The sequence below is a fragment of the Ambystoma mexicanum genome, chromosome 7p (assembly GCF_040938575.1).
Source record: "Ambystoma mexicanum isolate Mex_15411 chromosome 7p, UKY_AmexF1_1, whole genome shotgun sequence".
Lineage (NCBI taxonomy): Eukaryota > Metazoa > Chordata > Amphibia > Caudata > Ambystomatidae > Ambystoma > Ambystoma mexicanum.
Window position 1 is genome coordinate 860,456,104 of NC_090939.1, and position 16,745 is coordinate 860,472,848.

The window sequence follows — 16,745 nt, forward strand, 5'->3', positions numbered from 1 at the left end:
CACTACCAGGATCAGCCGGTAGCAGATTCTTCCGTTGATAACCAACTACAGTACAATGAACTGCTACTAAAGGCTGCATAACACTTTATCATCGACACTCGGGAAGCACAGATCGACAAAGACTTAATGGAAGACATTCTGGGGGACAAAAGGTCTGCCACACAGTTTATTCTGCTCCTGCAGTCGGTACAAAGATGCATCCAGCCATACCTACTGGCGCCTAGTCTCACAGGGGCGGTAAACCGTAGAATAGAAAAACTATTCAGACCGGCGCCCACTGACCACCCTGTATATTAGGGGTCAGCTTAAACCTGCTTCGTTAGTGGCCACCACTACCAGAAAGAGAGCAAGCACTCCCCTGGCATCGGCTGAGGCTCTGCCAGACAAGGAAAGCAAAAAGATATATACTTTTGGCAGAAAGATCGCCTCCTCAGCGGCATAACAGACCAGAATCGCCAACAACACTATGGTTTTAGCTAGTTATGGCTGCCACAAATGGGATGACCTGGAATGCCAAATAGAAGCCATCCAAGAACCGCTAAAGTCTCAACTGTTAGACTATTAGAGAAGGCAAGCAGATATAAACTGCATCCTGAAAAATAACCTTGATGCAGCAGATAATGCAGGGCACATCATAGCAGAGGGTACGCTCATCACGCGCCATGCTTCAATCAAACTATCAGGGTTTAAGTTAGAAACCCAAGCAACCATCCTAAACATGCCAGTGGAGACTAATGTATTTTTCGGGAAGGCTGTCAAAGACACCCTTAAGAGTGCTAAGGAGGAATACAGCACTTTCAAATCCTTTGGACAGTTAACAAACAAGCCCTATGTTCAACAGGGCTCCTCAAACTCTAGAAGGTTTCGGGGGCAGGGTGCTCAACGTTGCTCTGGCTATAACCAGGGCGGACAGTCATCTTGGGGCCAATCGCAAGGACCAAGTTCCTCTAACAATTTTCAAAGAGGAAATAAAAGGGGCAGAGCCTCACCCGGGAGAGACTCCACCCCTCCCATAAAATGATGCACTGTTTCAGGTCCCCTGCCATACCACTACAGTAGAAGGCCGAATTTCACATTTCACCCACAGATGGGAGGAGAGAACGTTGGACAAGTGGGTGTTGTCCACCATGACAGGTGGCTATTGTATCGAGTTGTTACAAAAACCACCCTAACGCCTGCCAAGACAGAGGAAAATGTCAACCGAAGAAAAACGCATACTGTTGCAAGAAGTAAAGGCACTGTTGAACAAGGACGCCATAGAGATCGTCCCATCAAACCAGGTAAACAAGGGTATTTATTCAAGGTACTTCCTTGTGCCAATGAAAGACCTTTCCATGCACCCAGTACTAGATCTGCGCCCTGCAAACAAATGTCAAACCCCAAAAGTTTTGCATGGCCATGCTCAAAGAGGTATTCCCACTCCTAAAACGGGAAGGACTACATGGCAACATTGGATAAGAAAGATGCATACTTTCATATTTCAATGCTCCCTGCGCACAAAGAAATATCTGTTTCAAGATAGGAGTTCACTACCAGTTCAAGGCACTCTCCTTCGGCATCCCTTCAGTACCAAGAGTGTTCACAAAGGTACTTGCGGCAGTGGCAGCACACATGCACAGAAAGTCCATCCCAGCATACCCTTATCTGGAAGGCTGGCTAATTACTGGGGAATCGCCTCAAATTTTCAAACAAAATTCTCAAAAGACAATAGACCTTCTTTTCAGTCTGGGCTTCTCCAACAACGTAAAGAAATCAAGCCTAGTCCCCAGCCAAATAAAACAATGTCATGGGGCTATGCTAAAGACAAAGGAGGAGCTGGCATCCCCCATAAACGAGAGTGCAAAACCTGTTGTTTCAAGTACCTCTCTACAAGATCGGTTGCCAGATAACTCTACGCAAGCAATGGGCTTGCTCGGGATGATGGCCTCATGCATTCACTTGGTTCCAAGCGCGATCTAGTGGTTTTTCGCTAACCCTGGTACATACTCTTCGCTGGTGGTCCAGGGACAACCTGCTAAAAGGAAAACCCTTCCGCGTTTCACCAGCACAAGCGATCCTAACTACAGACTCCTCAATCGCCGGATGGGGGCTCACTTCCTGCACCACACAGCCCACGGCCAGTGGACACTGGCTACAGCTGTGAGAAACCTGAGGGTATTCTCCCAAGTAGACCTCGGCAATCCCTTATTCAGGTTTTCAGGGTAGGGCTGGCACTTTCAGATCCAAACCCTGTGGGTGGACGAGCGAGGGAAGATCACCTGGGTAGTATTGGGGAAAAGCCCCAGGTGAAACGCGGTATTCTGCCAAGGAAGGAGGAGAGGAGAATAAGATCTTTGAAACCTTTGTAGGTTGTTCCTCATCTATCTTCCAGCCTCCCGATGAAACTCCCCAATTAGAATCCCACCACCCATATACCTCTGGTAAACCAATTAAAAACCCAAACCCTGTCACAGTATGAAACAGCCTCCCTCTCTCAGAATGCTTGTTTTCATGTTTCCTACCAGAATGCTCCCAGTTATTCTTTCCCATCCCTCTGATTACCGTTTCCTGCATTCCCAACCTGCTCAGACAAAACACTAACTTTCCCACAAAACCCCTGTTCATTTTCCGACAATCTGGGTCATTCCGGTTTTTACCACATCCTACAACTCTTGCCCCGCTGAATTTACCAAACCCCCTTACACAAAAGACGTCATTCCTCATGCAGCCCCCACCTTTTTCTAACCAAACCCTTTCTCCCAACACGGAAGACAACGGACTAACCACCTTCTTTCCTATGACACCTTTTCCCCATGCTACCCCGTAGAACACTCAAACTCCAACCCCCTCATTTTCCAATATGAACACGTTTGCGCACTGTGACAAAAATCAGACTGTTAAAACTGCTTACCTGACATGTCCCATCCCAAGGGTCCGGCAGAGTCAGCCAGTTAACCCGAATCACACACCCCTGACTGCCCTTTACTTTCCCCACTGGGATAAAAGGTGGCGCACAGGTCGAGCAAGGCAGAGACTGCACAATGTAAGAGCTAACTCAGCACGGCGGTTCAAGAGGAGAAAGACGGCGCAGACCGAGAAGGTAACAAGAGAAGCGGCCTTGCCTTTTTAGACTAAGGCCCGTGAAACCTTTGCAGGCGGAAGGATAAGTCTGCGAACAATAGCCAGCGTGTGCTGCAACAGATGTCAGTGGTACGGGAGAACCTCCTCCAATGATAGACAGGCTGGGGAGAGACGGCGGTCTCCGCGGCATAAACCTTGACTCGAAGGATAACGAAAGCCGAGCGGTTCATCACAGCGATGAGTTGAGGGGGTACCGATGAGAAACGGAACTGTGTTGAGCGAAAAGTAGCAAGTGGCAAATTGAACTTAAAACAAAGAATTTAGTATTTGAAGGGGGAAACCAGCAGAGCAGAGACAGACACTAAGTGGGTGCGCACTCGTGGTGATTACCATATTGTTCAACTACAGGTACCAGAAAGCCTTGATAGAAAGGCAAGAAGAAGGTTCAAAGTGATCATAAAGGGGTTATGTAAAATCCTCTGTACTGTTGAAAGTCTTTGACCAGCAGAGGATCGTGAAGTGAAAGGGAAGTGAATCCTGCTTTGTAAAGTGAACGCATGAACTGTGTATCATAAAGGTTGGCAAGAGTAAACCCAGAAGAAGGAAGCGTACAACCAGAATAGTGAATGCAAAAGGGACCCGAACGAGGGAGACCCAAGGGGTGAAACGTTATCACCCGAAGGTCACTGAGAAAGGAACTGTTTGATTTGTTGAAGACAATTTGTGAGGGGTCAGCGCCAAGAAGAGGGGGGCCCAGGAGTGAAGCCATCACCCAAGGTATTTGTGGAACAGAACTTTGTGTTTCTTTCAGAGTATCAGGCCTCGAAGGCAGGAGACATTTATTGAAAGGGACTTAGATATTGAAGAACCTGATAGCTGATGCAGAACTGTTGGCTTGTGCTGGGAGAGCTTGATTGTGTGCTGTGCTCATGAAATCCACCTTGTCCCGTGCTCAAAAAGTGGGGAAGGAAGAACCCTGGCAATCACATCCTGACGTATTATTTGTGAACACTTTTTTCTTTATTTGAAACCCTATCCCACACTTTTTTTATGGTATGGTCCACTAGGACTGACTTATTTTCATTTGATGGTCGACGCTTGCTGCCATCTTAAATTTAGGTTTAGTTTAGGCGTTTGTCCACCCAACATTTACAGTTTAATAAACACCCTTGAACTGTGATCACTTGTCTGTCTTTACTGTTGCCACCATGAGTTCCTCACACAGCCCAAAGACACATCAACTTCCTGGAACTATTGGTAGTCCTCAAGGCTCTTCAAGCCTTTTTTCCAACATCTTACAGGTCAAACATTGCAGGTCCTCACAGACCGCACCACTGCCATGTTCTACCTAAACAAGCAAGGCAGCACACACTCAGTCTGTTGAAGATATGCCAAAAAAAAATGGAAGTGGGCACTCAAGCGGAACATGTTCCAAAATGCAACCACCCTTCCTCCCCTTCTGGAGTAGACGGCGCATAGATGTTTTCTGGGCTATCGCTGTTTCTGCTTTATTACATCTGTACTCTCGCTACACTTAATGCAACCTCATGTCAGAAACAATCTGAGGGACCTCGAAGCATCAAGGACCATGGGTACAGCACACTAGGGATACTATTACTAACACACCATGTCGACGTCCATTTTTGAGTTTTGAAAACAAATCTTGTAATACTCCACGACTTCCACTAGATGTCGGACTATGCAGAGCATGTGAATCTAAGCAGATACAAGCACCAGAAATACGATTACGGTGAGTATTGTATCCCACATTGGCAACAATAGGGCCTACTACCCTTGAGTTACTTATTGTATTTTAAAAGTATACATAACCTGGTTTTACTCCCCAAGAATAGCTTAATCCATTCTGAATGTTATAGGTTTGACTCACCTTGACTGCTTATTGTAATCTAAAAGAGGTTATACTTTGGTTTGTATAACACAAGTATTGAGTTGGTTTTTATAATTGTGTTTATAACCTATATGAATAGTACTTACCTCCCCAGAATTTATATTGGCCTACTGTGTTTAAAATAAACCATTATGTTTACAATACTTGATGTAATCAGTGGTTCTTTGAACCATATTTATGCTACAGTTCCTTTGTACTGACCTACAGCCCTCTCTCCCTCCTAAGAACTGCCTGGCTGCTCTGTCCATGCTACCCCCATCTTAGGTGGTACAGACTTATACGAAGAATTAGAGATGCTGTATTGCCAAAGTTGTATGGTTTTATGAAGCCCTTTGTTGGACTGCCTCTGACAGGGACCACCAGACCACTGAAGAAATCGTTTGTGGTCAGAGGTATCCTTGCAGATGGATTGCACACACAACCCAGACACCCTAAAGAGCCGAACAGTGGCAGAATGGGGGTCAGCGATCCTTGTAAGGCTGTGCAGATGGAAGAATGCTGCAAGGAAGTCCCAGGAAGTGCGTGTCCAGAGGTCACCTTGAGTGTTGCTATTTCGTCTGCCTGGGCGCAGTTTAGGACTGTTCAAGTCCCAGGAGGGGCAGAACCAATATCACAGGATCCAAGATAAATGCATGGCAGTATCAGTAACTGGCAGCATGCAGAAGACAGCCCATAAGGAAGGGGAAAGCCAAATATGGTGGGGACAAAACTTATCACAGGGAGCATAAGAGTCCCATGACAAGGGCCAGCTGAAGGGAGCCGAGTGAAGATGTCAACAACAGAGCAGGAGTCTTGATGGAACAGCCGCAAACCATTAAGTTCCAGCGAGGCAGCAAGGAGTTGGTCTTGCCACCATTTTAATGAATAACAGACAAGGAGGATTTACTATGGTGTGCATGCGCCCACAAATGCTTGTGGCAACCATCCAATCAGGATTGGCTATCCAACCCCGAATTATTCGGATACTCCCACACAAATGTGGACATAGGCGTCTGCAATGTCCCACCCTGCTAAAGTGGATACCACTCCCCCAAATGGGCACCTCCTTCTAATCTGTAAAGATTATATATAGGCCGAATGGCCATTTTGGACGTTTGTCATTGCCAATGAAAGACTTTCCATACAAAATGGCTCAGGTGTAGTATTTTTAGAATGCCTTGAAAGTCAAATGGCCATAATATCGGACCATTTGCTCCCAATGCAGTGAAAGTTCTTACATGCTGGTGTAACCAAAAGTAAAATCTATAGTTGCCACTAACCTACTCCCCAACACACATTCCGGTGAGAACTCATCCATGGGGAAAATGGGATGCACAATGAGCACCCTGCCCCAAGTAGCCATATGGGCTACTAAGGGCAGCAACCCATGTATGAGTTGAAGTTGCAAGCGGACTTCAGTTCCTCCGACAGCAAAAATAAAGATTTGTAAACCAAAACGCCAGAAAAGTTATGAGGATTCAAGTATGCAGAAGAGCACTCTAAAATATGTCTTAGTGCACAATAATGCATTCTTTAAATTTAAGATGAACTAAAACAAAACCATGTGAAAGTGAGCACTCCCGATGGGGGTCGAGGGGTGACGGAGTTTTAGATGAGTGTTTCAATTTATTTAAATGTTGGTTTACTGTTTGGTTGGATGGAGAGTTTAAATATACTTGTTTAATCTAACTATTGTGTTTATATGATTTTAGCCTAAGAGTGGTGAAGTAACACCAAGTTGCCCATTACTTTGTGACTTGTTGTATGAATCTGAATTTGACAGCCAGCTCTGGATAATCTTTGACCAGAACAAACGACAAATGGGGTCAGGAGATGCCTATCCACATCAGGTAAAGTGACTTCTAGGTTTGTGTAGATATTAAATGTAAATCAATGAAGGCTGTAATCTAAATGTTCATTGTGTCCCAAACGTTTTCCTCCTTTTGCCAATATACTTTACATATCGGTGTGCCCTTCATAAGCCTTTTATTTTGTTGCACAGAAGTGACTTTTTCAGAAAGAGAATATATTATTAGATATAAACCATGCGCCACTGCAACCTGCATGGTCTCCAAGCGCTCTGGTGAATCTGGGAGAGTTTCTGGGTTTGGTTAGTTGAGGGAAAGGCAAGGTTGCAATGCTTTGTGTTCTGGTTGCAGATTGGAAGTACCCTGTGCTATGCTTGCATGCAGGCTTTCTAGGTGGGGAAATGTTAGAGGGCTTTTGTTTGGAAGGGTGTGGCACTGTGCTTTTAGCGTGCGTGTGTTCGCCATGGGCCGAGTATGTTCATTGTTGTTAGAAGTGTACGTTTGTGGGTATCCCTACCATATATCCCCACCAAAAATATCGCCGTACATATGGCTGTTTGTCTCGCCATAGGCAATATTTTTGGGGGGATAATTTGTGGGAGTGGGGGTGTACCCCGCACATTTTAAAATAATGCGGGGGTGTCCCCTGTAGGATCCATGGGTCAATATTGCCACACAAATATGGCGATATTTTTGTATTGTGATATTTTTGCAGGGATATTAACACATGGAACTACTTTTGTGATGTTTGAAGTGTTGGGAGAGGTTTTTTTTCATATTTTTGAAAGTCATGTTTGACTTGCTGATTTGGGTTGGTGGTGAGTTATTGAGGATTGGACAAATGGTGGGGAGAATTCTGGTTTCTTTTTAGTGTTTTCAAATCATTGGTTTTGCTTACAGTTGCATATGGTTAGAGATGCTTGGCTTTAGTGGTTAATGGAAATGTTCTGGGCTGAGGTTTAGATATTCTGTGATAAAGGGGAGGAGCATCTCTTAGGGTTTTGGTGCTGTGTTTATATGTCTTCAGTAGTTATAGTTTCCTGAATGCTTTGCACTTTTCTAGGCAAAATAGTGAGCCGATAAGGCGTTCTGTCTGCACTTGCGAGTCAAACTATTGCAAAGTGTTTCCACTGCTTGATGGCTGTAGGTTAAGTTTTGTCTGTTGAGCATTGAAAAGCCAGGTTTTTATATTTTTTTTAATGACTTTTAGTGGTCCTTTAGAGAGCAATTCTCATATGGAAATGTATTCCAGTGTATGTCTTATTGGGAAAAAAAAGGCGCAGACTCTTTCTCTGAAATATCTTCTGGTTTCTAATATGTCGTTTCTTGATTTGAGTCTCTGGTTGCTTGGAAGAGTGAAATTTTGTTTGGAAGGAATTCTGCTCCTTTACCTTCGAGTGATCTGTGGGAGCTCCAGAGGGCTTTGAAATTGATCCTTTTGTTGGTTTGTAGCCAGTGGAGAGCTCTGAGAGCAAGTATTTCTTGTGTGAGTAGTAGCTGAACCCCTGTATTTTTGATCTGTTGTAAGTATTTTTGTGAGGTAATCTGACAAAATTAGTAGATTCTTAAAAGGATCAGGCAAATGACGGCCAACAGTCTGTGCAAAGGAGCGGTAGGTCATAATCCGTCAGAGCAAAGATGGTAGATGCACCTTTTGATTGCATTGATTTGGAATGCCAGCTTGAGTCTGTTGTCCATTAATATACCTAGAGTATTGATCACTTTAGGTGGTTTGGGACAGGGACCTGATTTCTAAAGGCCATGGTAGTTGTGTTAGAGGCGCATTGTGAGGTGTGATCATTTTCGCTTTGTCTAGGTTGAGTTTTAGGTAGTTGCCCATCCATTCACTAATTATCATGATGCAATTGCTGACAGTGTTACTGGAGTTTGCGTTGCCTGTCTTTTTGTGTATGAATTGTGTGGCATCTGAAGGTGGGCCCATAACATTGTATGATCTTCCTTGAAAGGGTCATATGCATGTTGAATTGAGTGGCAAGCTGGTTGATGCTTGGAGAACTTCACAGATAATGGTCATGTGTTTGAACTGAAAGGGGGGGGGGCGCAGCCAGGTGATTCTGTTCTGTCCATTAGGAACAATCTCCTCCATTTTTGAGTTATGGAGTCCATTTCTTTTTTTTTTCTCAAAACTTTTTCATTTTCAAAGCACAATCACAGTCACTACACATTAACAGCATGATAGCGTCAACGTATGGTACATTCTTGTATCAGTATACCAATCCCAGAGGAATTTCCACCAGTGTCTGGGGTTGTGCTGTTAATTACTTCATTTCACTACAAGTTCGAACAGTCCCCAACTTTGCGCCTTCCCCTTCCCACCCTATCCCCCACTGGTATGGTTTCGATTTCTTCATTATTTGCTCATTTAGTGGATCAGAGGTATTCCTTCTCGAAGCATAGTTTTAACGGGTTGCCTTCTTTTCATTCTCAAAAACCCTTAACCTATTAGTTCAGGATTGACCTCATTAGCACTGTTCTGTAATGTTGGGCTTCCCTGTCCTTGACAAACTCCAAGAATGGATCCCGTATCGCCCAGAATTTCTGGTATTTGCCATCCCTCAGCGCTCCCACTTTTTCCATTGCGAGTACATTCCAAATTTTGACCCACCAGCATGCTATTATGGGGCCTTCCACATTTTTCCACCCCTGGGCTAAGGTTATCCTTGCCGTGATTAGTAGTTGGGTGATTAGGGAAACGTCATTCAGTGTCGCACGTACACTCCCTCTACCACAGTTCCCAGTAATACCACTTTTGGTGGGAGTTGTTTCCCTGTGATCTCTTATGTATCCCAGGACCTCTTTCCAATATGACTTCGCTTTGGTGCAGGCCCACCACATATAAGTCCCCCCTGTCCCTGTATTGTCTCTGCCAGGTGGGTCGGTAAGAGGGATTCATTTTGTGTAGCCTGTGTGGGGTCAAGTACCACCTGTAGCATAGTTTATAGGTGGTCTCTTTAATTGCACTGCATGTGGACGTCTTTTGTGCCCTGCTCCATATATGTCCCCATTCCTCCTCCATAATGGGTGAGCCCAGATCCCTATCCCAATTTTCTTTGTATGAGATTGTATCCTCCCCTTGTGCTTTGTCTAATAGTCTGTACATTCTGGATAGTGCTCTTATCGTCCCTCCTTCTTGCAAAGTCAATTCCAACCCTATTGTGGTCCTAGAGGCCGCCTTCCTGACCTCTTTCTGTGATATCCAATGTCTGACTTGTATGTACGCATATCGTCGTTTCTCCCCTATTCCGAATTTCTGTTTACACTCCTCAAATGTGAGGGGATTTCCTGCACGGTAGAATTCTTTTAGGTGGAGTGTCTGTCCCCAGTTATCCCAGAACATATTTTTCCTCCCAGGGGTAAAATCTTAATTGTGTGCCACTAGGGTGAATGGCCCTAAGCCTGTTGTGGCGCTTTCGGAGTGCTCTGTTCCAGCCCCTTAGCGACACTCGAGTGTCTTCCAGTAGGTGTCCCTCTGCTCCCCTGACCCGTGCCCGTAGCGCATCTAATGTATCTAGGGGGATAGTAGTTATCCCTTGCTTTATTACCACCCAACCGTTCAATGAACCACCTCCTGTCTACTTCAGCATATGTGCCACTTGGGCGGCCAAAATATACCTCCCTATATCAGGGACCCTCCGTCCTCCCAAGAGGGGGTGCTCTAGTCAGAATATTCTTTTGTATCCTGTGTCTTTTCCCATGCAACACAAAAGTGATTATCTCCTTCTGTAATGGCTTCGGGGGGAATATCTATTGGGAGGGAACTCACCACATATGAGCCGGGGCAGCAGTGTCATTTTAATTGCTGCGATGCGTGCGAACCAGGATAGTTCTTGTGCAGGCCTTCCTTTAATTGTTTCCATAGAGGGGTCATATTTGCTCCATACAGGCGTTTGTAGTCTTTTGTTAGTTGAATTCCCAAGTATTCTATTGTTTCGGGTTCCCAGGTTAGGGGGTATCATGTCTTCAGTGTTTCTATCTCCCTTTCTTCCTACGTAATTTTCAGGGCCTTAGATTTAGTGAACTTTATCGTGAAGCCTGGCACTCTGGCAAAGTCTTGTAGTGCTCCTAATGCTTGGGGAGTGAACCAATACTATCTCTAAGGAACAGTAGGATGTCGTCAGTATATAATGCTATTTTGAGTTCTCCCTCCCCCAGTCACCCCGGTCACTTCCTGGTATTGCCTAATTATCTCTATCGGCTCCATCGCCATTGCAATTATCAGGGGGGACAGCGGACATCCCTGTCTTGTGCCTCTCCGTATTTTTATTTTTGCTGTGGTTACCCCATTGTCGTGGAAGGGAGTTGGAAGTTTGCGAGAACCATTCTAATAAAGGTGGGTTCACAGCCAAATTTCCTCAAGACTAATTTCAGATATGACCAATCCAGGCTATCAAAGGTGCAGGGTGCATCCAAGGCCCCTATGGAGAATTTTTGCCCTGTCCTGATTCCCAAGTCGATGTCTACCACCGGCCTGACATTATCTTGCGTGTGCCGTCCTATTATAAAGCCTGCTTGGTCTTCATGGATTATTTTGGGCAACACTTTCATCAATCTTGTTAAAAGGATTTTAGCGTGTAGCTTGGCGTCACTATTTAGTAATGATATCGGACGATAGCTAGGTCAATTCGTGGGATCCTTGCCTGGTTTTAGTATTAGGACCGTGATCGATCTCCCCATGTCCAGTGTGACTGTGCCGTTCTCCCTAATGTGATTAAAGAGTTTAGTCAGTGGGCCCAGTTGCAGGTTTCAGAACGTCTTGTAATAGCCGTTCCCCAACCCGTCTGGTCCCGGGGGTCTTGTTAGAGGGTAGGTGTGTTATGGCATCATTTATTTCTTGTGCTGTTATAGGGGCTTGCAGGTTAATATGGTCTATCTCAATGATCTGGGGCTTGGTAAATGTCGACATGTAGTCTATTTGTGTTTGCAGGGGGAGGTCCTCCCTTTCTAGGAGATCCTGGTGGAACTTTTCCATTTTAGCTAGTTTATCTTCCTCTGATATACATAGCTCCCTTTTTTGGTTTCTAAGCTGGGCTATGTAGTTACGGGCCCTTTGTTTGCGCAGCTTAGCCACCAGGTATCTATTGGGCTTTCCCCTGTGAGCGTAATATGTCTGTTTGGTGCATAGCAAAGAGTGTGCTGTGCGGTCCGCCGCGTGGGCTTACAGCTGGGCACTTGCATTGCGGAGAGCTCTGTGCTTTTGGTGATTGCCTAGACTTGTGTTGTGTTTCGGCCTCCTGTAATTCTGCTTCAAGTTTCTTCATATTGAGCCTTCTTTCCCACATGTATGCTGATGCTTGTGATATGAACTCCCCCCTGATAACCGACTTTCCCGCGTCCCAGATCACCCCCCAGTCGTTCTCCCCATTATCGTTTTCTTGGAAATACTAGTTTAGTGTTTTCTCCATGTGCGCCCTGAGTGCAATGTATCTCTATCATTTCATTCAGTTTCCAGTGTATACAGGTTGGGGCTGTATACTTCCCCAGCACTATTTGCACCAGGATTGGCGTGTGATCGGAAAGATATTTGACCCCTATTTGTACTTGATCTATTTGAGGAATCAGCGTGGCCGAGACTAAAACCATGTCGATTGTTGAGTATACCCTGTGGGCTGCTGAGTTGTGGGTAATTTCCTTTTCTTGCTTGTGGAAGAATCTCCAGAGCTTACCCAGTGCTTGTCTATTCCTAGCATCTGTAGTTGTGGCATACATGCCAACATTCTGTGACCAAAAATTTGTAGGAATCTTAGTTTCAAAAATATTGAAAAAATCAGTATTTCTCTGGCATGGATTCACATGCTCATGAATATTCCCCGTCGTCAGGCTGGGAATCCTCGGTAAAGAAAAAATCAGTATCCGTTTTGTTTCTGATCTGTCTTTCTTAGTAACCAATCGCTAGTCTCTGGGTCATACTGCCCCCAGCCAATGACTACCCTCTCCCTAAGCCCCGCCCCTGGCAGCCATCCTCAGATTTTTTCCGCACGTTCAAGTGTTGCACTAAGCTACAAAACCATTATATTAAAAAAAGACAGTCACAAGTGGGCATGATTTTTACAGTCACAAGTGGGCAGATTTTTACCGCACGTTCAAGTGTTGAGAGTCCTCGTGCTATAGATCTCGAGCTTTTACTGCGTTTTGCGCTTTTTCAAAGAGATTTATCTCATTTTTCGGTTAAATCGAGCCTCAAGCTCCACCGGTTCTACTTCCGATCAACTGGGACCTGTTTTGGAATTTTCTACGCCCCTCAAGGGTGATGTTTTTGTCGTTATGCTTCTTGGAGGATTCCAGAAGTTCCTCAGGCCTACCTCGCGGTCATGGCCCAGGACAAGGGAAGCTCGACGCCCGGCAAGCTGTTCAGGAACTGCCCTGGATGCAATTTACAGAATGTGTTCAAGGAGGACGAGCATTCGAGATGCCTCTACTGCCTCCACGAAGACAAAACGCACGTGAAGGACTGTGCGTTTTGCAGGAACATGACGGACCGGACCATGAGGGATCGTCGGACCCGTCTCGCCAACTGGCTGGAAGGAAAGAGCCCGTCAGGTGAGAAGAAGTCAGAGCGGTCTTCTAAGTCCTGTGAGGGCGCCCCGGCAACGGGGGCCCAACAGAAGGCAAAGCACTGCGAGTCCGCTGGCATCAGGAGCGCCGAACGGTCGGGCTCCTCGGCTGCAAGGCAGGGCACATCCTCAACGGCGCCATCAACCACGAGCCAATGCTCTGGCTCTGGGAAGAGGAAATCCGAGAACCCAGCGAAGCTTCTGGAGAGGCCCCAGTCGATCTCGAAGGAACCAGTCAAGGGGGAGCGAGGCGGTGACCCTCCCCCCAAGGTGAAGGCCGCAGGCACACACAAAGTGGTGAAGGCCTTGATTCACCTGGGTAAGGCCTCTATCGAGGAAGTCACTATGGCCCTGGCACAGCCTGTGGAGGCTACCCCAGTGGAGGCGACCTCGGGGGCCTAGAGTTTCCCTGCCACCGCGGAGGGAATCCTCTTTTCAGCCCATCGAGAAGACCCCCGTGAAGACCCCGGCGGAAAAAGAGGAGGGGGAGCCGGTGGCCATTACGGACACGGACACAGCCTCCGAGGAGGTGCTGGTTGAAGTCTTGGTGGGCCTCGACAAGAATGTGGAGGAGGCCCGGTCCCACGGGAGGGATCCCGACGAGGACGACAAGAGCGAGGGTGGTGCCGACGAGGTTCCAGTGGAGAAACCATCGCACCTGTCTCATCCTGAGCCGCAGGACAACCATTTTGATGGCAATCCAGTCCTTATGCACGGAGATAAGGACGAGATTGCCGATAGCCCCGACGGACGACCCGGAGCCGGGCCCATCGGGAAGCCCTGCGAACAAGAGGAGGATTCATCCGGCCCCGCCTTTTGAGCCCTCAAGGCCCGCTTAGCCTCTGACCATTCCCCTGTCACTGGAGACGACACGGGAACAGATACAGCCATGACGGGGACGGATGACGACGACGGTGGTGAAGATGGGACGGATCTCCCATCGGCGATTCTTCGGGCCTCCCCGCCCGACGAGATTGGCTCCTTCCACGCCATGATTGCCAGGGCATCCGAGCTTTTCCAGCTCTGCCCCGAAGAGCAGAAGAAGGAAGGCTTCCTCTACCAACAGCGCGAGGCCAAGAGGAAGATGGTCCTCGCGGTGCCGCTGCTAGATGACATCTGGGACGAGGGACTTGTGCTTCTGAAGAACCCATCCACGACGCCTGCCAAAAGGGACCGGTACGAGAAGTAGTACCGGGTCCCCAACGCCGCCTCGTTGTGCCTGAGGGCACAGCCGAACCCGCATTCGGTCGTATCGGCAGTGGCCAAGAAGAAAGCGGGGGGCATCGGCTTAGTCTTCAACTTCCCCACCGGACGGCGAGGGAAAGAAACTGGACGCCATGGGACGACGAGTCATCTCATCGGTGGCGACGACGATTGTGGCCCGCTACGACAGGGAGTTGTGGTACAAGATTGCCCGCCTATTGGACTTCCTACCGGACGACAAGAGGGCAGAGGCACTGCCGATCCTACAGAAAGGTGAGGTGGCATCTGACCACGCCATAACGGTAGCCACGGACATTGCTGACACCGGTTTCCGCCAGTTGGGCAACAGCGTTTGCCTTAGACGGCGGGGGTGGCTCAAAGCGACGGATTTCTGCCAAGACGTGCAAGCCAAGGTTTTGGACATGCCCTTCGACGGGAACAATCTGTTTGGAAAAACGTCACTGTAGGCCATCAAGACCGACACGGAGACGGCTCGGGCCTTGGGAGTTCTGCAGCAACGACGGCCGCCCTTTCGGAATTCCGGAGGCAAGCAAGGTGCCTCCAAAGGTTTCGGCGGCGGCTCCTCGACGTACCGTCAAGTGGCCCGCTCCTCATCGCAAGAAGCTTACATGGAACGAGGCAAGTCGGGTGCATCGCACCGTCGTCGCCAGGGACGCCAAGGCGGCAAGGCTACTGCCAAGCAAGACTGAACCGGCCGTTGCGTCGGGGCCCCCTTCGAAGCACCCCGGTGGGAGGCCGGCTGACGAAGATCGTCAGCATGTGGAAGTCCATCTCTACCGACAGTTGGATGCTGGTTGCCCTGGCCCACGGGCACGCTCTGGAATTTCTAAAGAAGTGCCCCCGAATTCCTCCCATGGCCAGGAAGGAAAATCATGTCCCTCAACTGCTGTTAGAGGTAAGGGCGATGCTCAAGAAAGGAGCCATCGAGCTTGTCCCAAAGAGGCTCCGGGGCTCCGGAGTATACTCAAGATACTTCCTCGTCAGAAGACAGGAGGATGGCGCCCCATCCTGGACCTGCGTCGACTAAACAGATAGATCCAGGCACAGAAGTTCCGGATGGTCACCCTCCAGCACGTGCTGGGCCAGCTGGAGGAAGGCGACTTCCTATTATCTTTGTATTTGGAGTATGCGTACTTTCACATCCCCATACTAAAAGGACACCAAATGTTTCTCAGGTTCGTGTTCCAGGGACGGCACTACCAGTTCAAGGCCCTCCCATTCGGATTGAAGCCGGCGCCCAGGGTATTCACCAAGTGCCTAGCACTAGTGGTGCGCCGCTGCGCCTGCATGGGATCCATGTCTACCCCTACCTGGACGATTGGCTCATCCGAGCAAGAACAAGGGAGCTCGCCGTCGAACACACAGCGAAGACCGTCCGACTGCTCACAGATCTGGGATTCTCCGTCAACTTCCCCCTAATCCCACCTGGCTCCGTTGCAGGTCGCACTGTTTCTGGGAGCCAGGCTCGATGCAGTAGCACGATTGGCCTCGCCATCGGAGGAAAGGGCGAAGGCCATCCTGGGCAAGGTGCAGCGTCTGCTGGAACGGATGTGGCCAGGGTGAGGTCCATCAAGTCCCTACTCGGGATGATGTCCTCATGCATCTACCTGGTACGCCTGTGCAGGCTTCGGATGTGCCCTCTGCAGGAGTTCTGCGGCGCCCGTTGGATTCAAGCGACGGGCAGCTTCGAGGACAGGATCTTGCTCAACGAGGTTTTCCGCAAAGCGATTCGGTGGTGGGGGGTCTGCGCACATCTCGCGGCAGGCACGGTCTTTCAGACCCCAGCACACCAGGTGACTGTGACGACGGATGCCTCCCTGGAGGGGTGGGGAGCGCACACCGGAGATCTTCACGCGAGAGGCCTCTGGCTTCCGGAGGAGAAGGACCCTCCACATCAACATACTGGAGCTCCGAGCGGTATTCTGGGCCCTCAGGTCATTTCTCCCGTCCCTCAAGGGCAAGGTGGTGATGATCTTCACCGATGACACCACCACGATGTTCTACATCCAGAAGCAGGGAGGAACAAGATCCCCAGCCCTGTCCAAGGAAGCCCAGGATCTGTGGCACTGGGCCGTTGCCCAAGGGATGTTTCTGGTACCCTTTCATCTGGCAGGGACAAACACAATCGCTGACTCGCTCAGCAGGGCGCTGCGCTCGTGCCACGAGTGGGAACTGCGGCAGCATCAAGTGGAT

At 48.3% G+C, this 16,745-nt stretch overlaps 1 protein-coding gene across 2 annotated transcripts in view; it reads left to right on the plus strand.

Annotated features, from left to right (window-relative positions):
• Positions 1 to 16,745, plus strand: part of TPP2 (tripeptidyl peptidase 2) — a 1,218,153-nt gene that overhangs the window by 821,740 nt on the left and 379,668 nt on the right. For both annotated transcript variants that reach the window (XM_069637049.1, XM_069637048.1), the window contains exon 21: positions 6,661 to 6,798. In XM_069637049.1, the coding sequence (XP_069493150.1) occupies positions 6,661 to 6,798 (138 nt within the window). The remainder of the gene's footprint in view (positions 1 to 6,660; positions 6,799 to 16,745) is intronic.